General features: G+C 43.6%; 1 protein-coding gene across 1 annotated transcript in view; it reads right to left on the bottom strand.

Annotated features, from left to right (window-relative positions):
* Positions 1–24,762, bottom strand: part of LOC126108380 (protein grainyhead-like) — a 151,629-nt gene that overhangs the window by 85,775 nt on the left and 41,092 nt on the right. The window contains exons 4-5 of the mRNA XM_049913593.1: positions 15,281–15,373; positions 12,154–12,222 (exon numbers count right to left, since the gene is read on the bottom strand). Coding sequence (XP_049769550.1) covers positions 12,154–12,222; positions 15,281–15,373 — 162 coding nt within the window. The remainder of the gene's footprint in view (positions 1–12,153; positions 12,223–15,280; positions 15,374–24,762) is intronic.

Raw genomic sequence — 24,762 nt, 5'->3', positions numbered from 1 at the left:
CTTTAGCTCCAAAGAATTAAAGATACATTTTCGTCACAAAAGGAATGGTGTTTAACTTCTAGTGTGGCTTAATGACTTATCCAATATGCAGCAAAATCGGTCAGGACAATTCTTGCACTTTCGATTCATTTTGTGACAATATTGCTTTCACTCAGGAAACTTAAGTCATGCTACTTTCCAGCTTACTGCAATATGACATGGAAATAACTCTGCCTTGTGACAAACCTAAAAATTTCGAATGCTTGAATCGCTTATATACCTAATACGCCACTACCTGAAAAATTGAGGTAGGGATGAAACCTGACCCGATTGAGCAAAGTGAGTTACATTTTTTAATTCAGCGTGCACTAAATATACAAGATCACCTAAAAATAACTGTGACCTCAGAAAAGACGTTTTGAAATACAAACTAGTGTAATATAAAGAAAATAATTTTCTTTTCAGAATATTTATAATTATCTAATTTTCTTTTCAGAATATTTATAATTATCTAATTTTCTTTTTCTTATTGAGCACTCAGAATGCCTAGGACGAATAGACGAAACATGTTTGGTACACACAAATGAAATATTTAGTTGGTAAAGTCAGAATTGACATATAAATTTGACTAAAACGTATAGGGTTTCTTACGGAAAAATTGTTATTGAAAACTGATGCTGTTTCTTAGTGAAATTCATCCTTATTGTTGTAAAATACAATCAGTAATATAGTTAATGTTGCTGACTATCACTTATAGATGGCTTACATGCGCCTCCATCAAATGTTTTTCCACGGGGTTGCAGTTGTGTAGCTTGTCGATACGCGCCTGTTTCGTATATTCTACTACGGTGTTGCAATTGTGTTGCATCGTATGGGAGTGGAAACTGTGGTGGAGATTGCATTACATGCATATACGGATTTGAATGCGGCGTAAAAATTTGGGAACCACAACTTAATTTCCTCCTCTCTGCCAAAAAGAGTATATCCGAGATAATTTTTTTTGCTATGTCCTTTTGTTCGTTATCAGTAACTGCCTGAATCTCGAGACCCACTCTTTGGAATCATTGTCAGGAGTAGAGTCATCAGCCTGCCGGTACTGGGACACAACATCTGCTAACTGAGACCTCTTTTTCGTCCACGATGTTCTCTCCCGAGTTCGACCACATCTCTTTTTCCCTGTAGTGGGCGTTGCAGTTGGTGGACTTCCAGATGAAGGTGGCTCCTGTGACAGGTTCACCTGGAAATCACAATGTCTGCATCAAAAATATGCAGTGTTTTCACTGTCTGTACAAATTTGCCACTTAATCATACATTTCGGTAATTGTAACAATTTTAATTTCAGACTCCTTCATCTCAGGAAGACTGGAGAAACGTTGCTCGTCAGTTTAAAGAACTATGGAATTTTGAAAACTGTTTAGGGGCATCAGATGGTAAGCATGTCCTGATTAAAAAACCTGCGGATAGTGGCTCCTATTACTATAAGGTACTTTCAGTGTTGTCCTTTTCGCTGTTGTAAATGCAAACTAGGAGTTTATATATGTTCGTACCGGTACGAATGGTCGAGTGTCAGATGGTGGTATTCTAAAGCTTACAGACTTCTACACTTCACTAGTATCTGGAACTCTAAATTTACCAGATCCCGTTTATCTGGAAGGAATGGATTCTACAGTGCCATTTGTGTTCGTAGGTGATGAAGCTTTCCCTTTGATGCCAAATTTAATGAAACCGTACCCTCAAAGGAACTTAACAAGGGAGAAAAAGATCTTCGATTACAGGCTCAGCAGAGCTCGGCGGGTAGTTGAGAACGCTTTTGGAATAATGGCAAACAGTTTTTGAGTGTTATTAACACCAATAGCGGTTGACGTAAAAACTGTTGACAGAATCGTTCTTACACGTACAGTTTTGCAGAACTTTTTAAGGAAGAAAAGCCCTAATTACATTCATGCTGCCGCTGATTGCAATAACTCACAAATTGTAAACCTTAGTGATAAAAACTTGCAGTCAGGTAGTCAACAAATGTTCAGACTCGATACGACACGACAAACCGGCACAGTTACTGCAGAGGAAGTGCGGGGAAAATATGAGCAATATTTCAGTGACGTGAATGAATTAGAATTTCAAGAAACTTTGATCGTTTAGAGTTTATGTCCAGAGCAACATTTATTTACACTTTGTATACTTAATAAATAAATGTGTTTGTATACTTACAACATCAATATCTGACTCATCATTTACTTCCTCAGTCTGGTCATCCTCCAGAGTCCTCCCCCGTGTTAATGAAGATATCCCACATCACACCTCTTCTCGATCAAGGGTGAACTGCTGGAGATCATAGTACCGAAGCGTCGGTTCTGGCACCTTTTCAGCAGCGCTTCCAGTTGCCGATTTAGCGTCCCGTATTTTTCTAAACTGTCGCCGGAAAGACGGTCGTAGAGAACTAATTTTTTTAATAACAGACGCCTTGTCGGCTGCACGATTTATCTCTCTGCACGTAGCTATAAGAACTTCGTAGGCTCTGTTCCTCAATTCCTATCGGAGTAGTCTTTCGATTTTATCTCCCACAAACGTGGCCATACATATTAATGGAACACGCCCAAAAGTCTATTTTTTCCTCGAACGACATTATCGTAAAAGCTGCGAAAAGCAGTGACGACAAAAGAAGCAGTGAATAACACAGAGTGGGACACCGTACTGACGGAACGTGGGCCAGGAGGAAGCGGCCGGCCCGAGCTGTGGCCCCGGCCCGGCAGGTGGCGGTCGGGGAAGCAGGTAACGGCTCGCCGGTGGAGGCGACGCGCCCCAACTTCCGACACGAGCGCGAGCCCACCGCCCACACACGGGCGAGCCGGTCGGGGCCGACCCTCTCGACGGGTCGGTCGGCGGACCGGTCCGGATGTGAACGGGCTGCTTAACAGCCGCCTTCAATCCGACCTGGTAGGGGTCCCAAACACACTAGCAGGATTCGAGAATAGGTCGTACCGGCATTCTGTACGCAGCCTCCTTTACGGGTGAACCACTCTCTACCAAAAATTCTCCCATTAAACCAAAGTCGACCATTTGCCTTCCCTACCACAGTTTCCAAACGCTCACTCCACCTCGTATCGCTTCGCAACATTACGTCCACGTATTTAAATGACTCGACTGTGTCAACCGGGTTGCCAGTAATACTGTATCCGAACATTACAGGTTTGTTCTTCCTACTCGTCAGCATTAACTTACATTTCTCCACATCTAGGGCTAGCTGCCATTCATCACACCAACCGGAAGTTTTGTCCGAGTCTTCTCGTACCTTCCTAAAGTCACTCAACTTCGACACCTTCCAGTACACCACAGCATCCTCAGCAAAAAACTGCAGACTGCTGCCCACCCTGTCATTTATGTATACAGAGAACAACAGCCGTCCTATCACACTTCTCTGGGGCACTCCTGACGATAAAGATCGCTGTATTTTTATTCTCTGGCTGATAGTTCAAGTTTTCCCATGCAAACTGTACATAAGACAGTTCACCGAGTGAGTGTATACGGTGTGCTTCACAGGAAATATTGCAAGGTTTGTTTCTAACTGCTTCTGGATGAATACGACATTTAAATAACGTGGTAATAAGCACTTTTATGCCGTGAACCCTTATATTTTAGATGAGGACATTTGATGACTGTGCTTTACACAATTATGCACGGAACACAATTTTTAAATTAATGGCAACAATGTAGCCACATGATGTTTGTTTTGTTTTGTTTTGTTTTGGGGTGCAAAAATAACTACGTCAGAACCTTAGAACATTTAGACAAAAAAGGAGTTAAAAGCAACTACACCTTAAGCCCAATACGTGGAAGGAGAGAGAGCTACGAACAAAGGCTTCCTCTCAAATAAAGGTCCACAGAATATGCCGCAGAGACAACGAAGGTTCCAAACTGGAGTCTAAATGTCCTTCACCGCAGTGCCACGACAGACAAAAAGTAAAATGCAGTCGACAGCCCGTGCATCGTTCGCTAAAATGGCCGATAACTCGGACAGCAAACCTACATTAGAACGCAAGTGGTTGAAAAAAGGACATTAGGTCAAAGGTAGATGACAATTAGCAAAAAGTGGTGGTGGAGCACCACTTAACACATGGTAATGGCTAAAACAACAGTGCCCAATAAGCAACCTAGCTAAAATGATCTCCTCACCCTGAGTGGGCCGAGAGAATGTCAGTCGAGCCACTAGGAAGATTTACTTGCACGGAGCTCGTTCCCCTGAAGGGAAGGCCAGTGGTAATGCCAAAGTGACGCCACCTTCTGCCAGAGGCAGAGATCGTCGCGACGAACGGAAGAACTGGCGGTCCGAGGTAGGACGACCGTAGCCACGGCAACAGTGGCAGCAGATCGACGTGACCGAGAACCCACATAAACGTCACGGTGGCTCCTTCGACAGCGACCAAGAGGAAGCTTTCTTGGTGCTGTTACACTAAGGGATGGACTGTGTACAGCACACATAGGATCTGAAGGGCACTGAGAGAATCGGAGCAGATGACACGGTTGAAATGTCAGTGTCGGCGGAAAATACTGTGTGGCCTCATACAGAGGGAAGAGCTCTGCTGTATGTACTGAGCAGTGTTCCGGAAGACGATACAGAAAGTCGTCAGTGCCAATGACAAAGGTACGTCCGACACCACGATCGATCTGAGCGGCATCAGCGTACACGAAGGTATTATCGCTAAATTTCGTGTGAAGGCTGAGAAACTTACAGTGATAGATCGAATCTGTAGTAGTTTCCTTAGAAAGCGAATGAAGACCGAGGTAAACACGGACCACTGCATAAAGTCTAGGTTGGTCGGTTGGTTGGTTTGGTTGGGGGAAGAGATCAAACAGGGAGGTCATCGGACGGGAAAGGAAGTCGGCCGTGCCCTTTCAAAGCAATCATCCCGGTATTTGCCTGGAGCGATTTAGGGAAATCACGGAAAACCTAAATCAGGATGGCCGGACGTGGGATTGAACAGTCGGCCTCCCGAATGCGAGGCCAGTGTGCTAACCACTGCGCCACCTCGCTCGGTAAAGTCGAGGTTGTGAAGGGTTCACAGACATCGGGAAAGTGGCACATGGCGTGAAGTTAAGCTTCCGAAGCAATAGCCGTAAGCGAACTCCAGGAGGTAACAGAAGAGGTACGCATCCCGTACTGGTCGTCAAAGGAGTCATCAAAGGAGGAGGAATAGGACGGATGGCTGGACATGTAGACAAATGGCACGCATATCCGCTAAGTAGAACATAACACTGACAGCGGCAGGTTGGTAGCTTCTGCACTGACTTCCAAGTGGGCTAGGCAAAAGGCACCAGCGGCCAGATTCCACAATGGTGGATTGTATTTAGACGGCATAAGAGGGAAGGTGAGCAAATGCATAAACGAAACACCCACAGTCTAGTTTCTAATGGACAACAGATTGGTACAAACAGAAGACGGTGGTACTATCTGCTCCCCAGGAAGTACTACTTAGGACACACAGGACACTGAGAGACCGCGTGCAGCGGGCAGCCAAGTAAGACACGCGGGAGGACCAAGAAAGTTTCCTATCAAGCACGAGCCCCAGGAAGAGCAACAGGTCCGAGATGTAAAGAAGGTGGAAGAAACCCATCGTGCCACCAGAAATTCACAGTAACAGTTTTGTCAGTGGAATAGCAGAAGCCACTGTCAATTCTGCACGAGTAAATACGATCGAGACACCACTGAAGACGCCACTCGAGGAGGCAAGTCCGTGGAGAAGTGCAAAATCACCAACGAAAGGGGAGCCGGAGATGGCCGGCGGGAAACAGGTTGTAACAGGGTTAGTGGCTATAGCAAAGAGGACGGCACTCAGAACGGAATCCTGAGGCTTCCCATATAAAGGTGTCCGACAAGGCAGAATCCACGCATACCAGAAAACTCGGTCTTTTAAAAATTCTTCAGAAGCCGCACATGTAGAGAGTACGGAGAGTACCAGTTCACCAGCAGGTGACATACGCTTTCTCCAAATCGAAAAACCCGGCCACAGTCTGGACACAGGTTGACAAAGTGACGAGACGGTCATCTGAAGAAAGGTGTGCTCGAAATCCATATTGTGCAGTGGTTAGTAAATTGCGAGACTCGAGCCATCGTACCAGCCGGGTAGGAAACGTACATTCCATCATCTAGCAAACACAGCTGGTGAGAAAAATAGGGCAGTAGCTAGAAGGAAGGTGTTTGTTCATACTGGACTTAAGTATGGGTATGACAGTGGATTCGTGCCAGATCTTGGAAACGTGCCATCTGCTCAGATGCTACTGTACCTATGAAAGAGAAAGTGCTTGTCCACAAGAGAAATGTACTGCAAGATCTAGATGTGAACATCATCCGACTTTGCGGCAAAAGATTGGGAGCAAAAGATTGGGATAAAGGATAAAGTGACAGCACGATCTGCCTCTCCCAGTAAAGGTGGCACTACAGAATTTACGATTCTGAGAGAAGAGTATCACCCGAGCCGCCCCCACTCATTTGCAATGGAGGAAGGCAGGGTGATAGTGGGCGGAACTCGAAATCTCTGCAAAATAGCAGCCTGAGATGTTGGAGAGACCAGTAGGGTCCACTACGACATTGTGTGATACTGTCACACCAGAAACTGGGGAATGGACCTGGGTCCCACAGAGCCACTGGAGGTTGGCCCACATGACAGGAGACGGAGTGGAACTGTTCAAAGAACTAGTAGACGAAATTCAGCTAGCTGTTTTGCTATCCCGAAGAACGCGACGACACTGCACACGCAACTGTTTGTAACGAATACAGTTTGCCACCGTAGGATGACAGTTAAAACAAGGAGATGACGTCCCCACGTGCAAATCGTATCGTGGCACGCCTCAGTCCGTATAGGGGCCAGGACAGGGCACGGTAAACATGAAGTGCGAGGAATGACACATTCTGCAGGGGTGAGGATAACATTTGTAAGGTATTCTACCTGATCATCACAACTGAGGAAATGCTCGTCAAAGGTCGGCAGGGAGCAGTAAAGCCTTCAAAAGCTGCCCGTTGGGTTTACACGTAGGTGGGTAGGAGCTAGCAAACAGATAGCACACAGGAAACGGTCGCTCTAGCACGTGCCGGAGAGAACCGAGCACTCGAGACGGTGGGCAAACTGGGCAGTGCAGGACGAGAAGTCCAAATACGAATAGGTGTGCGTGGAATCTGAAAGGAACGTGGGTGCTCCTGCATTAAGGCAGATGAGGTTAAGTTGACTGAAGGTCAGCGAAGAGGGCATCTCTCGGGCAGGTTCTGGAAGAGCTCCAGAGGGGATGGTGTGCAGATAAAGCCACCAAGCAGCAGAGATGAGAGTGTTAACCAATAAGCTGGAGTAAGTCTGACCTGGTGACAGGTGGATGTGGACATTACAAACAGAAAAGGTGAAGTGAGGAAGGAAAATATGGACTGCAATAGCTTATAGCCAGGTGTTCAATGAGAAGGTTTGAATATGAAAGTCATCCTGGATGAGCAGCATGACTCTCCCATGAGGTAGAAGGCCATCCTGGAGTGGGGGGGGGGGGGGGGGAGGCAGATCAAACCAGACCAGACAGAAATGCGAGAGGTCAAAGTGGTCACAAGGGCGCAATGTTGTTTCCTGGAGGCAGAAAACAAGTGGACGCTGAGATTCCAAGTGCAGCCGTAATTCCTTCTTGTTGGATCTAAGGCCATGTATGTTCCACTGGAGGGGAGTTACAATAGGAAAAGGGGAGGTGAGATAAAATGAAGGGTTGTCACCCCAGTGGCTACTGAGTGCCCACCTTCAAATACTCACTGCTACAGGGCACAGAAGCTGGAGGATCCTGTCCTAGTTCCACGAGACCTACAGAGTCATCAGCATTCTCTCTGGATCATCCTGTGGATTCCACGGCAGAAAAATGGTTAGCAGTGCGCACCGGCAAAACGGAGGTCCGCCACGTGAGGGAATCGCACGGCAACACCACTGAAGAGGATCTCCGTGTCGGCGAAGGAGAAGACCATTTGCCTCGATTTTTTAGAGCCTTTGCAGATGCTCGTTGGCTGTAGGGACGGAACAAGTCCTCACGGGAGGATTCCTTTCGTCCTTTCTGGCTTAACAGTTGTGAAGCACGGGATTTTGCGGCTGAGGGCGAAGGTTTGCTGGCTCAGATTGCAGCTGGAAGAGAAGGAGACAGGGATACTGCTGTGATACTGGGTGATTCTATAGCTGCAGTGCTGCATTCGAGGTCATGAATCTGTACAGCCACATCCTTCACGAAACGAAGTATAGTAAAGACGGTATTGTAAGTGCCAGATGCAAAAATGCAGGGCTATCGACTAGCCGACAACTTGTGAGTGACAGGGTAAGGTATTTTTTCCTTCACCCGGATCTCCTAAACAGACCACTCATTGAGATACACGGGACATTCACGAGATGAGGCAGCACGGTCTCCATTACAATTGAAACAGCACCCCTACCACAAGTAACACATTTGGGAGCGTTTTTACAGGACATACGAGTGTGGCTATAACACTGATACTGGTAGCAACGCATCGGGTTCGGAAAGTACGGTCGGACTGTGACGACTTCGTAGCCTAGTTTGATCTTTGATGGAAGCACTACTCAATCAAAAGTGAGAAAATGGGTGCACGTAGGAACTAAGGTGGCATCAACCAATTTCATTATCCAATGCATCGCAGTTATTCCCTGATGAGAGAGAGAATTTTGGATTCTCCCTCGGTCAGACAATCAAGCAATCGAGTGTAAATAACATCGTGCAAAGAATTCAGCATTCGATGGACCTCGACACGAACAGGACACCCGTGGAGGAGAGATGCTATAATCAGTTGTTGGGCTTGAAAATCACTACCTGTTTTGCAAACTAAAATCCCATTACGTAGAGGAGAGCAAGATTTTACAGGGACAGCAACTGCATCTAAATCTTTCTGAATAATAAACAGATTAACTGTAGCAAAGAACTGACCACCTTCAGTACATGACACCACGAGGAACTGAGGTGTGACTGGTAGAGTCTTTGAATCTTTATGCTCATTCAGACATTCTGTTTATGTTTAGTAGAAAGTGTCTGAGAAGAAGATTTGCCAGTGTCTCTTGCCAATTGCGGGCCCCCTCAGAGAGAAGGGGCAAGAGGGGGGGGGGGGGGGGGGGGGGTAGTCACGTGTGTTAGCCAATTGTTCACACCTCCCGAACTTCTGCCAGGTGGCCAATTGGCAATTTGGGAAGCTCACACCTCAGGCAACCACCCTTCCCTGGTCCTGGCCTGTACCAGAGGGGCTCTGCAAACCCTACCTGTTATGCGTGGGCCAGCCTTCAGGAATGCACAGGGACGAAGAAGAAACATAGAGGAACCTCAAACACCGAGAAGAGGAAGGATATGAGATGGAGAACGAAGAAAGAAAGAAGAAACAGATGAGGCACTGTTCTGATGCCGGGCTATCGAAACGTTAGAATACATTCCCAAAAATAGCCCAGATGTGTTCCCCAAGGGAGGGGGAAAAATATAGTAGAAGGATAGACATGCAGCACAAAAAAGGAAGAGGTGATGCATAGGCTGGGGCTCCATGGTAACCAAGTACAAACTCACCAAAGAGTGGTGAGCCCCTTGGGGGAGTGGGGAGGTAGTAGTAGTAGCCCAGTATGTTACTAGAACTAGAGGTAAATATTATGATTGCATAATGGTACATTCTGCATAGTTACGTGATTTATTATACACTCCTGGAAATGGAAAAAAGAACACATTGACACCGGTGTGTCAGACCCACCATACTTGCTCCGGACACTGCGAGAGGGCTGTACAAGCAATGATCACACGCACGGCACAGCGGACACACCAGGAACCGCGGTGTTGGCCGTCGAATGGCGCTAGCTGCGCAGCATTTGTGCACCGCCGCCGTCAGTGTCAGCCAGTTTGCCGTGGCATACGGAGCTCCATCGCAGTCTTTAACACTTGTAGCATGCCGCGACAGCGTGGACGTGAACCGTATGTGCAGTTGACGGACTTTGAGCGAGGGCGTATAGTAGGCATGCGGGAGGCCGGGTGGACGTACCGCCGAATTGCTCAACACGTGGGGCGTGAGGTCTCCACAGTACATCGATGTTGTCACCAGTGGTCGGCGGAAAGTGCACGTGCCCGTCGACCTGGGACCGGACCGCAGCGACGCACGGATGCACACCAAGACCGTAGGATCCTACGCAGTGCCGTAGGGGACCGCACCGCCACTTCCCAGCAAATTAGGGACACTGTTGCTCCTGGGGTATCGGCGAGGACCATTCGCAACCGTCTCCATAAAGTTAGGCTACAGTCCTGCACACCGTTAGGCCGTCTTCCGCTCACACCCCAACATCGTGCAGCCCGCCTCCAGTAGTGTCGCGACAGGCGTGAATGGAGGGACGAATGGAGACGTGTCGTCTTCAGCGATGAGAGTCGCTTCTGCCTTGGTGCCACTGATGGTCGTATGCGTGTTTGGCGCCGTGCAGGTGAGCGCCACAATCAGGACTGCATACGACCGAGGCACACAGGGCCAACACCCGGCATCATGGTGTGGGGAGCGATCTCCTACACTGGCCGTACACCACTGGTGATCGTCGTGGGGACACTGAATAGTGCACGGTACATCCAAACCGTCATCGAACCCATCGTTCTACCATTCCTAGACCGGCAAGGGAACTTGCTGTTCCAACAGGACAATGCATGTCCACATGTATCCCGTGCCACCCAATGTGCTCTAGAAGGTGTAAGTCAACTACCCTGGCCAGCAAGATCTCCGGATCTGTCCCCCATTGAGCATGTTTGGGACTGGATGAAGCGTCGTCTCACACGGTCTGCACGTCCAGCACGAACACTGGCCCAACTGAGGCGCCAGGTGGAAATGGCATGGCAAGCCGTTCCACAGGACTACATCCAGCATCTCTACGATCGTCTCCATGGGAGAATAGCAGCCTGCATTGCTGCGAAAGGTGGATATACACTGTACTAGTGCCGACATTGTGCATGCTCTGTTGCCTGTGTCTATGTGCCTGTGGTTCTGTCAGTGTGATCATGTGATGTATCTGACCCCAGGAATGTGTCAATAAAGTTTCCCCTTCCTGGGACAATGAATTCACGGTGTTCTTATTTCAATTTCCAGGAGTGTATATGAAGGTAGTATCTGTTCCCGAAAGAACAGTTACCATTGACGACCGTGCAGCTTTCGTTAGAATGAAATGATAATTAAATAAATGGGCACCCTAGCTGCAAACAGGCGTTGATATACTTTATTGGGGACATGTTGAAAATGTGTCAATGGGGAGCGTGCAAGGGATAAGTCCCTGCAGGCGCACTATCCTCTGTGCCCTCGGTGGCTCAGACGGATAGAGTATCTGCCACGTAAGCAGGAGATTCCGGGTTCGAGCCCTGGTCGGAGCACACATTTTCAACATGTCCCCAATGAAGTATATCAACGCCTGTTTGCTGCTAGGGTGTTCATTTAATTATCATTTCATTCTAGCAAAAGCTGCACGGTCATCAACAGTGACTGTTCTTCCAGGAACAGATACTACCTTCATATACAGTTAAAATGTGGTTTCCCGGCCATTGACCTTCTTGTGCGAATGCACACGCTATGCCCAAACTCTTATGGACTTGGTAGATTAATCTGCCACAAGTAATGAGTATGATGGACAAACATCTATTAGGTACATTACGTATACAGATTGTCGACAGTTGGGAATGTGGGTCTCACGGGAAGCGTGCAAGGGATTAGTCCCTGCACTCGCGCTATTCATCTGTGCCCTCGGTGGCTCAGATGGATAGAGCGTCTGCCATGTCCCCAACGAAGTATATAAACGCCTGTTTGCAGCTAGGGAGTCCATTTAATTATCATTTCATTACGTGGTTTACGTGTAGTTGTTATTTGGTATGGTGTTTTCAGAAACATTTGAGATTGAGCAATGCCCAAAACCAGTAATTTGAAAAACAAAACGTTTTATAGACAGTCTGGTGGGAAAATGTCATTCTTCCAATTGTACAGGATAGACTACGAAGGAGAGCTGTATCAAACCAGCCTCCAGACTTAAGACAACGAGGACCAGGACAACTATGACGACAACAATGACCACCACCACCACCAAGAGCCATCTACACTGAGACTCCCACTGTAGTGCTATAACAACATAACAGAAGTTATGTTTGTCTCTTTCCAAACTGTTTGATTACCTTTTGCTCACTGATGTCCTCTTGTTCTTTCTTGATGTGCATGTTGGCCAGCAGTACATCAGCACTGATCTGCAGCAGAAACAAAACAAAAAAATCATTAACATCAATCTTGTGGTCCACACCTATTCCCACCATTTTCTAGATGCTAGCAGGTTTAGAGCAGTACTATAAGTACTTCTTCCATTTGATTGATGAAGTCATCCATTTTCAAGGCACGTCACCACTCAGACTTGCCACTCAGTAGTTCCTCGGAAACTTCTCAGTCGCTAAATACGTTATTCGTGACGTGCTTCGAGTAAGTCATCAGATAACTGTCGCTAAAACCGACACAAAAAACAGAATTAGAAAAGCAGATACATAACGACTACAAGACCGATGACATATCGGGAAATTAATGTACACACTGAGTATAAACACTTACAATATGCTTAGGAAAGCTTGCACGAGTGAGCAATAAAAGAAAATTGTACACTCTCATCCGCAGTTGCCATTAAGCGTATTTTCAAAAAGATATTACTTGTAGATGTCACATGCTAGACTTGAGGCAGCAGACTCGAGAACCGTAATGCTTCAACTTGGTGTCAGATGGCACTGATCTCAAGGATTGAAATATACTTTTACATAGTGTCCACAATATACAAAACACTAAATATGCCTTATTACAGTAAATCTGACTTTTTTTTACAATAAGCATCATATCATCAATGTAAAAATATAACAACATTGCATTTGTTTGAATAAAAACTATCATGGGACATATACAAAGAATGTACAGCATACCAGGCACAACATCCAAATATTCGATCACGAGACAGCAATTTACATGCCATCATTATAAAGAAAAAAATATGCATTTTTTTATTATTGTTCCATCAGAGCAAGCAGTTATCATCCTACTGAGGCCACAGATGGCCTGTGTCAACACAAAAACAAATTTTCTAAGTTTGTTAGGATGGTTTCACAGTGGCAGTTTTTTGCACCTACACATGACAATGAACAATTTTCTTGTGTTGTTAACTTGCATGAGCTTTCCTAAGCATACTCTAAGTACTTGATACTCACACTTTCATTCCTAATGTTACACTGGTCTTGTGGTTTATATAAAAACTTTTCTAATTCTGTCTTCTGTGTTAATTCTGACCACAGTTATTTGAGGATGATGACTCGAAATCTGTGATAAATATACAGTATTTACCTATCAAGACATTTCCAAGGAATTGCTACATGTCAACACCTTTCTTGTTCCTTTTCATTCATATTTATGTAATGTGAATTTCTTTTTAGGAGATTATTCTAAGGAATTTGTGTGTGTGTGTGTGTGTGTGTGTGTGTGTGTGTTTGTTTGTTTTCATGTCAAATGTCTCTTTATGGAGCACAACTGGAAGAGTTCTCACACAGCCAGCACTGAATTAGTTGCTAGCAATCACCCACATTGTGCGTTAGCCACCTAGAATGAAAACAGGAACTATTACAGCTGCACACAGCACAGTACCTTGTTATTCTCTATCTTGCACACATGAACTACTTACGATTCCAACATAACTTGATCCACACACAAAACTCTTTCCTCCATGCTGTAATGTGGCAGACCGGGAGATACTATAAAGAAGTGACTGATACCGTATTCATTATGTTACCTAATACACTTTTTTTCCACAGATATTTGAAGTCATGATTTTTGTCTATTAAATTATTTTAATTCAATGAAAATAATCAATTTTTGAAAATATATTGTAATTGGACTGGAATCAGTCCTTCCTTCTCTTCCCGTACGGTAAGTACCCCCCGACCCATGGTTCTGGGTGACGTTTCTGAACTCTACACCTTTTCCTCAACCTCACGAGTCCTTTTCCTTCACCTCTGTTCCTTCCCCTTCAACCCTTCTGCCAGAAGAAGGGGCCACTGGTTCTGACAGCTTGCAAACTTTAATACTTCAAATGTGTGTACTTCTGTCACCGCTTGGTAAGTAAATTATTTCAGTTATTAGCAAATTTGTCACAACTGACTACAATGTAAATAAATTCTTTTGTCAGACATGTAAACATTACTGTATTTACCATTCACATTTAATTTATGAGTAAAACAAACACATTTCGCAAAATTATCCATGCCAATGTTGCAATATACTGTAAATGTTACTACAACTGGAAATGCATTAATAATTTGATTAATTACGACTCAATGTTTACATACTGTACAATCTGCTTATATTACAAACTTAAAACGTAATTATAACAAGCTTTGTTGTTGTGAGTAGTCAATCTGTGTTTATGTTTCATCACATATACCATAATGCAATCTAATATAACTAAGTTTGATTTTTGTGATTGTAAATCTGTTAAAATTACAATTTCAACAACAAATGTATTAATTTTTACTGTCAAAACTGTATAAATAGACAGGCGTCAACGCTCACAAAAAGTAGTAGTTGTTATGCCGTGTCTTACTGTGTCAGCCTCAGTTGTAAATAGTTTTGTACTTGGAAAAATGACTACAATGCATTAAAATGCCAGTGAAAGTTCATGTTAAATCACTGTTTTCGCTTTTCATTACTACGTTGTACATATGTCTTGTGCAACCGAACCCAGGGAAATATTACTCTGTGCAGCGTAGAGTTACTCGAGCCCAATGTCAATGGCTGAACAAAAATCAAAGATGAGTATTATCACTTATTATTGTAAGTTTAATGCTACTCCACTAAATTTACATTATATGGCTTTGTATTTTTTATGCAAAGCAAGTGCACACCTGAGTCACAACACAGGACCTTACAAGTGAACAGACAGCACGTAAAAGATCGAAACACACTTGCCATACACAGCCCATATTCGTAACCGTTGAAAATTGTGTCCACCACACACAGTAACTTATTACTAAAAGATTCATAAATCAAAACAATGTGTGTTCATTTGAGGCTGCTGGGGCTATTATGGTACTGCCTGCTAATAAAGTTTGCCACCTAGAAAAGATAAGTACAGACAGTGGCAGTTTTACATAGCATCCCACAACATACTTAGAATTTGTTATGTTGCATCTATGTCCTACACAGGTATGTTTATTTGCAAGATTACTCTGACAACTGTCCAAGAAAACTGTTCTCATGTACAAAAATCACTACAATACTCACGCCACTGGCTTCCTTTCCCAGCCTGAGAGCCTCTTCTATGTCACGTTCCGCACAACCACAGAGGTGACATGCTGGTTCGTAGTGCTCATTAACCTGTGTAAAATAAAAGAGCAAGTTAATTGCCTGTGTATAGTAGAACTCCACCCTCCCCCCCCCCCCCCCCCCCAACACTGTAGTCAAATAAGCAAAAAGGTCAGCACTACGAGAAAGGTGAACCCACTCAACAACTGACACTATTGCTGTTAAAACTGTGTCATTGTCATGATTTTCAGTTACAAGACTGGTTCGATGCAGCTTTCCACGCTGCAGTTGGAGCCACTAACAATGGCGGTGGAGTTTAGGCTCGTTCTGGTCACCTACTCTCCGACAGCTGATGAACATTCATTAGCATTCTGAGCACTCTATTGTGAAAGCCATAGCCAATTCGGGGCGTTAAAGTGATTGTTCCGAGTTCTTTAGTGAATTTTTATTCCATTTGTTGTGAACTGTTATTGTTGACAATGGTGGTAAGCGATGAAGTCTACAGAAGTGAGCGAGAGAAATAATTTGCGGGAGACATGCTTTCATCAAACACAAAGGGCGCACACACGCGTACCACAACTGTTGCACTGCTCAGTAGATGCATTTCCCGCCCGTGCCTCGAACTGTGAGACCAAACTGCCATCATTTGTGAATCAGACTGTGGTCTATCCTTTGCAGCCCTGGATTAATCTCTGCATAAGTCCTGCCCCCTACATCCACCCAAATATACATATTGCAGTCATCCCTCGATTTCCCTCTATGATTTTTATCTTTCATTGCCCAACAGATGACTCTCAGATATCTCTGCACACGTTCTATCAACTGATCCCTCATTTTCATCAAGTTGAGCAATAATTTTTTCCCCATTGGATTCACCACCACCACCTCCTCCTCCTCCTCCTCCTCCTCCTCCTCCTCCTCCTCCCCACCACCTCCACCTCCTCCTCCTCCTCCTCCTCCTCCCCAGGTAGTTGATTTATCCACCTAATCTTCAGCATCCTCCTGTAGCACCCCATTTCATTTCAAAGGCTGCTACTCTCTTCTCATCTGAAATCCATATTGTCCACATTTCTTTTCTGCGCGAGGCTACACTTTGGACAAATGGTTTCAGAAAAGACATCCTAACACTTAAATTAATGTTAGATGTTATCAAAGGGCTCTTTTCCAAAAACACTTTCCCTGCTATAGCCTAGCCAATCTGCATTTTATATCCTCTCTATTTCAGACATCATCAGTTATTTTGGTGACCAAATAGCAAATCTGATCTACTACTTTTAGAGCCGTGTTACGTAATCTCATTCCTTCTGTACCACCTGATTTAATCTGACAACATTCCATTGTATTTACTTTACTTTCACTGACGTTCAATTCGAACTTTCAAGAAATTGACCACTCCATTCAACAGCTCTTCCAAGTAATGTCATCGACAAAACTCAACATTTTTACTTCTTTTCTCTGGAGTTTAGTTCTCTAACAAAATTTCTCCTCCGTTTTTTTTCCTACTGCTCGCTCAAAGTACAGATCGAATAACATCAGGGAGAGGCTCCAGCCCCGTCGCCCTCTCTTCTCGATCACCGCTTCCATTGACTCCTAGGACTGCAGATTCTTTTCTGTACAAGTTGTAGATACCCTTTGCTACCTGTACTGTATCATTGCTACCTTCAGATTTTCTGAGAGTGCATTCCAATCAACATTGTCAAAAGCTCTCTCTAGATTAAGTAAAACGAGATATCTTCTCTATTACCAAGACAATACACATACGTGACAAACAAAATACTGAGGAAAAATTCATTGTCATCACTTATCAGCTCCACACCATGTTATGAGAGTGGCAATCCCTCATCTTCAAGCAGACTGTTTTCTTACACTACAGCAGTGTTCCTGCAGTTCAGTTCATTTCGGCAAAGTGTTGCCACCACAGTATTACACAAAACAATTACTATTTGTGATAAACGATGACTTACATCTAATGTAACAGTATCTGTTTTATTACACTTCCAATCTTGGATCACAATTTTTATTTGTAATCGCTGGTTACAAATATACATTGTGATACAAGACTGTCATTATACACTTATACATTTCCCGGATCACTGAAAACTTTTTTGTTACTACATCACAACTTGTATAACAATTTTTGTTTGAACCTTGTTAACACATTAAAACTCTTTACCGGACCAAGCTTTGAAAAGGGGCATTTGATTTTTGTGGGCAAATGCTCTACCGACTGAACTCCCCTCAGTAGAGCACTTGCCACTGAAAGGCAAAGGTCGAGGTTCAAGTCCTCGACAAACACACAGTTTTAATCTGCCAGGAAGTTACGACAATTGATTTCATTAAATGTAGGTGTAATACTGCCCATCATTTACTCATATAGCAGAATCTATTTGTGACTCGGCTGAGGATTTCTCGACAGGAAGGATGCAGCATGCTATCTCGGACAGAGAGTCATCGTCAGATGTATAGGTAACTTCAGGGCTGCCCCAGAGAAATGTAATAGCCCTGCAAACAATATTAAGAGCAAACTGACTTTTCACAGATGTGATACAGGTTTCTAAAACAAAGTACCATCTGCCAAAAGCTACAAAAATAATCAATCACATCTTGTTAGGATTTTGAAGTGATGTAAAGATTGGCAACATGCTGTAAATGTTCAAAAATGTAAAACTGTACAGTTTACGAATCAAAAACGCGTGTCGTCCTCCGACTACAATATTAATGAGTCACAACTGTCGAGTCAAACAAACACCCAGGTGTAAATTTGTAGAGATATGAAATGGTACCAGGCAGAACAGAATACAGGCATACGAAACATGAGATTGAAAAAAACTGCAAAACTGCTAACCAGGACTGGCTAGAGGACAAACGCAAGGCTGTAGAAGCATGCGTAATTAGAGGGAAGAAAGAAGTTATATACAGGAAAATTAAAAAGACATATTTGGAGAAATGAGAAGCAGCTAATGAATATAAAGAGTTCACATGGTAAGGGAAAGCAAAAAGGTGAAAGGAATATTTAGAAACTAAAACGCATATCTAAACCATTTGACTGCTACAGACACACTTTCTGCTTTCCGAGCTGAAAGCACTATGTCGTCGCTGACACTGCATGCCTAATGCCGTTACCTGTGCTGAGAGACAGCATTACAGCAGCTACGAAATACTTATCGTCCATCATCATCATCATCATCATCATCATTTAAGACTGATTATGCCTTTCAGCGTTCAGTCTGGAGCATAGCCCCCCTTATACAGTTCCTCCATGATCCCCTATTCAGTGCTAACATTGGTGCCTCTTCTGATGTTAAACCTATTACTTCAAAATCATTCTTAACCGAATCCAGGTACCTTCTCCTTGGTCTGCCCAGACTACTCCTACCCTCTACTGCTGAATCCATGAGTCTCTTGGGTAACCTTGCTTCTCCCATGCGTGTAACATGACCCCACCATCTAAGCCTGTTCGCCCTGACTGCTACATCTATAGAGTTCATTCCCAGTTTTTCTTTGATTTCCTCATTGTGGACACCCTTTTGCCATTGTTCCCATCTACTAGTACCTGCAATCATCCTAGCTACTTTCATATCTGTAACCTCAACCTTGTTGATAAGGTAACCTGAAGCCACCCAGCTTTCGCTCCCATACAACAAAGTTGGTCGAAAGATTGAACGGTGCACAGATAACTTAGTCTTGGTACTGACTTCCTTCTTGCAGAAGAGAGTAGATCGTAGCTGAGCACTCACTGCATTAGCTTTGCTACACCTCGCTTCCAGTTCCTTCACTATGTTGCCATCCTGTGAGAATATGCATCCGAAGTACTTGAAACCGTCCACCTGTTCTAACTTTGTTCCTCCTATTTGGCACTCAATCCGTTTATATTTCTTTCCCACTGACATTACTTTCGTTTTGGGGATGCTACTCTTCATACCATAGTCCTTACATTTTTATCTAGTTCTGAAATATTACTTTGCAAACTTTCAATCGAATCTGCCATCACAACTAAGTCATCCGCATATGCAAGACTGCTTATTTTGTGTTCACATATCTTAATCTCACCCAGCCAGTCTATTGTTTTCAACATATGATCCATAAATAATATGAACAACAGTGGAGAAAGGTTGCAGCCTTGTCTTACCCCTGAAACTACTCTGAACCATGAACTCAATTTACCGTCAACTCTAACTGCTGCCTGACTATCCATGTAAAGACCTTTAATTGCTTGCAAAAGTTTGCCTCCTATTCCATAATCTTGTAGAACAGACAATAACTTCCTCCTAGGAACCCGGTCATATGCCTTTTCTAGATCTATAAAGCATAGATACAATTCCCTGTTCCACTCATAACACTTCTCCATTATTTGCCGTAAGCTAAAGATCTGGTCCTGACAACCTCTAAGAGGCTTAAACCCACACTGATTTTCATCCAATTGGTCCTCAACTAATACTCGCACTTTCCTTTCAACAATACCTGAGAAGATTTTACCCACAACGCTGATTAAAGAGATACCTCTGTAGTTGTTACAATCTTTTCTGTGTCCATGTTTAAAGATTGGTGTGATTACTGCTTTTGTCCAGTCTGATGGAACCTGTCCCGACTCCCAGGCCATTTCAATTATCCTATGTAGCCATTTAAGACCTGACATTCCACTGTATTTGATGAGTTCCGACTTAATTTCATCCACCCCAGCCGCTTTATTGCACTGCAATCTACTGACCACTTTTTCCACTTCCTCAAATGTGATCCTATTTCCATCATCATTCCTATCCCATTCTACCTCGAAATCTGAAATATTACTTCTTCAATAAAATTCTTCAGGGTATCAGACCGCATCGTCATAATTTAAAATTCGCCAACGTTTCGGCCAGCGTTGCAGCTAGCCTTCATCAGGGCCTTTCGTTAAACTGCTAAATGAAACACGCTTGATTCCCTAAATAGCTGCACGAGAAAACCGTGTCGTTACTTGATTGGCTGTAGAAGGGGGGAGGAGGAGGGGTGAAAGGTATGCTTTATTGGTGTTTCCTTTATTATCTATCATTGGCTGAAATGGCTGTTTTCTATTGGTCTTTATATTAATCCACCCCATTGGAGGAGACGGACGAATAGCAAACAGGTGATAGCTGTGACGTCACACTGTTTACATGCTGTCCAGAAATCGGCAGCGGCGTGCCATTGCTTTGCGTGCTCGCGACCACTACTGCGGCTCTGATCGCATTTTCACCTACATTGAGCAACTCTTCAAAATATTCCCTCCATCTGCCCAAGGCATCCACAGGATTCACCAGCAGTTTTCCTGACCTGTCCAAAATACTTGTCATTTCCTTCTTACCTCCCTTTCGAAGACTGCTAATTACACTCCAGAATGGTTTTCCAGCAGCTTGACCCATAGTCTCCAACCTGTTTCCAAAGTCTTCCCACGATTTCTTCTTGGATGCTGCAATTATCTGTTTGGCTTTGTTTCTTTCTTCAACATAACTTTCTCTGTCTACCTGGGTTCTGGTATGTAGCCATTTTTGATACGCCTTCTTTTTCCTTTTACAAGCTGCCTTGACTGTATCATTCCACCAAGCTGTTTGCTTCATCCTACTTTTACATACTACTGTTCCAAGACATTCTTTGGCCACTTCTAGTACTGTGTCCCTGTACCTTGTCCATTCCTTTTCCAATGACTGTAATTGACTACATTCAACTAACTGGTACCTTTCTGAGATCGCTGTTATGTACTTGTGCCCGATTTCCTTATCCTGAAGTTTCTCCAATCTTATCCTCCTACATATGGACCTGACCTCCTGCACTTTCGGCCTCACAATCCCAATTTCACTGCAGATTAAATAATGATCAGTGTCATCAAAGAATCCCCTGAATACACGTGTGTCCCTCACAGCCTTCCTGAATTCCTGATCTGTTGTTATATAGTCAATGACAGATCTGGTTCCCTGCCTTCCCAAGTATACTGGTGAATGTTCTTATGTTTAAAAAAGGAGTTTGTGATTACTACGCCCATACTGGCACAGAAATCCAAGAGTTGTTTCCCGTTCCTGTTGGCCTCCATATCCTCTCCAAATTTACCCATAACCTTTTCATACCCTTCTGTTCGATTTCCAATCCTGGAGTTAAAATCACCCATGAGCAGAACACTGTCCTTGTCCTTTACTCTAACAACAACATCACTGAGTGCCTCATAAAAACTATCCATCGTATCTTGATCTGTCCCTTCACAATGTGAATATACTGACACAATCCTAATTTTCTTGCTAGACACTGTCAAATCTATCCACATCAGTCGTTCGTTTACATACCTTATTGCAACTACGCTGGGTTCCATTTCTTTCCTGATGTAAAGCCCTACACCCCATTGTGCTATTCCTGCTTTGACTCCTGACAGGTAGACCTTGTATTCTCCCACTTCCTCTTCTTTCTCACCCCTTACCCGAATGTCACTAACAGCTAAAACGTCCAGCCCCATCTTACTTGCAGCCGCTGCCAGCTCTACCTTCTTCCCAGAGTAGCCCCCATTGATATTAATAGCTCCCCATCTCATTACCATTTGTTTGCCAAGTCGTATCTTAGGAGTCCCTGGTTTGTCAGTTAGAGGTGGGACTCCGTTACCTCCAAAGGTCCGAGGCATTTTGCTCTGATTGTTGCCAGCATCATATTTAAAGTACCAAGGAAGCAGGTTGCTAGCCTTACTTGCCCCGAGTCCCATTGGGTTTTACCCCTAACGGCTGAGGGACTAGCCGGTGGATTTGGTAGTCTTTGCCGTATGAGCACAAAGGTGACCACGACTCAGAATATGTCCGAGATGCCCAGCCTTATTCCAAAGTAACTGGTATCACGACTGTCGGGACCACTTACTTGGCCACTCATACGTTGCCCGTGGTTCATGAACTAGGACATGACTACAAAAAAAACTATTTGGTGAAAAAATTTGATTTTTGCACATTTTACGGTCAATATCTCTGCTTGATAAAGGACCACATTCGTCAGAGTTACTGTGCTGCATCAAATTAACTAAAGCACTGCAAAAAGCTTTAAAGTGTTTGCAGATGTTAAAAAACATTGCGTATGCTTTGTTTACGGTTGATTTTAGTTTGTATATTTCAGTGTATGAAATGTAGATAAGATACCAAAATTTTATTTAAAATTGAGAGCACAACAATATCTCCATTTCATTCTCGAGATATCAGTTTCTATATCTGACACACAGTGTGCCTGATCCCCTCCCCCGAGCATCGGTAATCGTGTGGTCACAACAATCGTCATATTTTGTAAACAGTTCAAGATATCAAAATTAGGTTTTATGCAAACGATAGCATACAAAGTGACATGCGTGTTGTACGATGAATACTCGGACATTTTTATTTACCAAGCTACGGAGCTAACTTGTCCGCAGCAGTGAGAGTGTCAACAGAACGGGAAGCGTAAACACGTCAATGATGATTAAGGAAAACCCAGCTATTGCATTTAAACAGAGTGTGCTGAAGCACGACGAGCTAGCTTATCCACAGTGGTCAAAGTCTTAAGAGTTACGAGCACTCATTCATTTTTGATACTCTAAAACACACCTCTTCCAACGAACGAAGTGCTACTAAGCTCTTAAGATATGCATTTTACAGTCCTTAATTTCTAAATTTTTTTGCTCTGAATCTTCACTCCTGGCACACCCCTGAATATTGATCATTCTCCCTGGGACACCATGTATAATGGAAGGAACAGAAGCAGAAGAGAGTCTGAAAACTGATGAAGGTGGTGGTGGTGAATAGAAAGACAAGAGGAAGTAGATGAAATAGAGATGGGAGATACGGTACTGCAAGAAAAATTTGACAGAGCAACGAAATATCTCAGTGTAAACTACGGCCCTAGAGTAAATTACTGAGAACCTCGAGAGAGACAGCCACGAGATAACTATTTCACCTAGTGTGCAAGGTGACATGCAAAATACTGTCAAGACTTCTAAAAGAACTTAACACTGTAAGGTGCTGACATGTGTTAATATTACTGAACCATCAGTTCATGGGTGACTGGAATTAGAGAGCAGGAAAAGGGAAAGAAGGAAACAGTAGGTGAATATGGATTGGGGGTAAGAAATGAAAGACAAAGCCATCTGGTAGAATTTTGTACAGAGCATAACTTAATCATAGTTAACACTTGGTTCAAGAATCATAAAAGAAGGTTGTATACATGGAAGAATCCTGGAGATAATAGAAGGTATCAGACAGATTATATAATGGTAAGACAGAGATGTAGGAACCAGGTTTTAAATTGTAAAACATTTTCAGGGGCAGATGTAGACTCTGACCACAATCTATTGGTTATGAACTGTAGATTAAAACTACAGAAACTGCAAAAAGGATGGAATTTAAGGAGATGGGACCTGGATAAACTGACTAAACCAGAGGTTGTACAGAGTTTAAGGGACAGCATAAGGGAACAATTGACAGGAATGGGGGAAAGAAATACAGTAGAAGAACAATGGGTAGCTTTGAGTGATGAAATAGTGAAGGCAGCAGACGACCAAATAGGTAAAAAAACAAGGTTTAGTAGAAACCCTTGGGTAACAGCAGAAATAATTTAATTGACGAAAGGAGAAAATATAAAAATGCAGAAAATGAAGCATGCAAAAAGGAATACAAACGTCTCAAAAATGAGACTGACACGAAGTGCAAAATGGCTAAGAAGGAAGGCTAGAGGACAAATGTAAGGATGTAGAGGCTTATCTCACTAGGGGTAAGATAGATACTGCCTACAGGACAATTAAAGAGACCTTTGGAGAAAAGAGAACCACTTGCATAAATATCAAGAGCTCAGATGGAAACCCAGTTCTAAGCAAAGAAGGGAAAGCAGAAAGGTGGAAGGAGTATATAGAGGGTCTAAACAAGGGCGATGTACTTGAGGACAATATTATGGAAATGGAAGAGGATGTAGATGAAGACGAAATGGGAGATACGATACCGCGTGAAGAGTTTGACAGAGCACTGAAAGACCTGAGTCGAAACAAGGCCCCAGAAGTAGACAACATTCCATTAGAACTACTGACAGCCTTGGGAGAGGCAGTCCTGACAAAACTCTACCATCTGGTGAGCAAGATGTATGAGACAGGCGAAATACCCTCAGACTTCAAGAAGAATATAATAATTCCAATCCCAAAGAAAGCAGGTGTCGACAGATGTGAAAATTACCTAACTATCAGTTTAATAAGCCACAGCTGCAAAATACTAACGTGAATTCTTTACAGACGAATAGAAAAACTGGTAGAAGCTGACCTCGAGGGAGATCAGTTTGGATTTTGTAGAAATGTTGGAACACGTGAGGTAATACTGACCTTACGACTTATTGTAGAAGAAAGATTAAGGAAAGGCAAACCTACGTTTCTAGCATTTGTAGACTTAGAGAAAGCTTTTTACAATGTTGACTGGAATACTCTCTTTCAAATTCTAAAGGTGGCAGGGGTAAAATACAGTGAGCGAAAG

The sequence above is a fragment of the Schistocerca cancellata genome, chromosome 11 (genome assembly GCF_023864275.1).
Source record: "Schistocerca cancellata isolate TAMUIC-IGC-003103 chromosome 11, iqSchCanc2.1, whole genome shotgun sequence".
Lineage (NCBI taxonomy): Eukaryota > Metazoa > Arthropoda > Insecta > Orthoptera > Acrididae > Schistocerca > Schistocerca cancellata.
The sequence above is the reverse complement of the archived record's forward strand: the minus strand, read 5'-3'. Positions and strand labels throughout refer to the sequence as shown.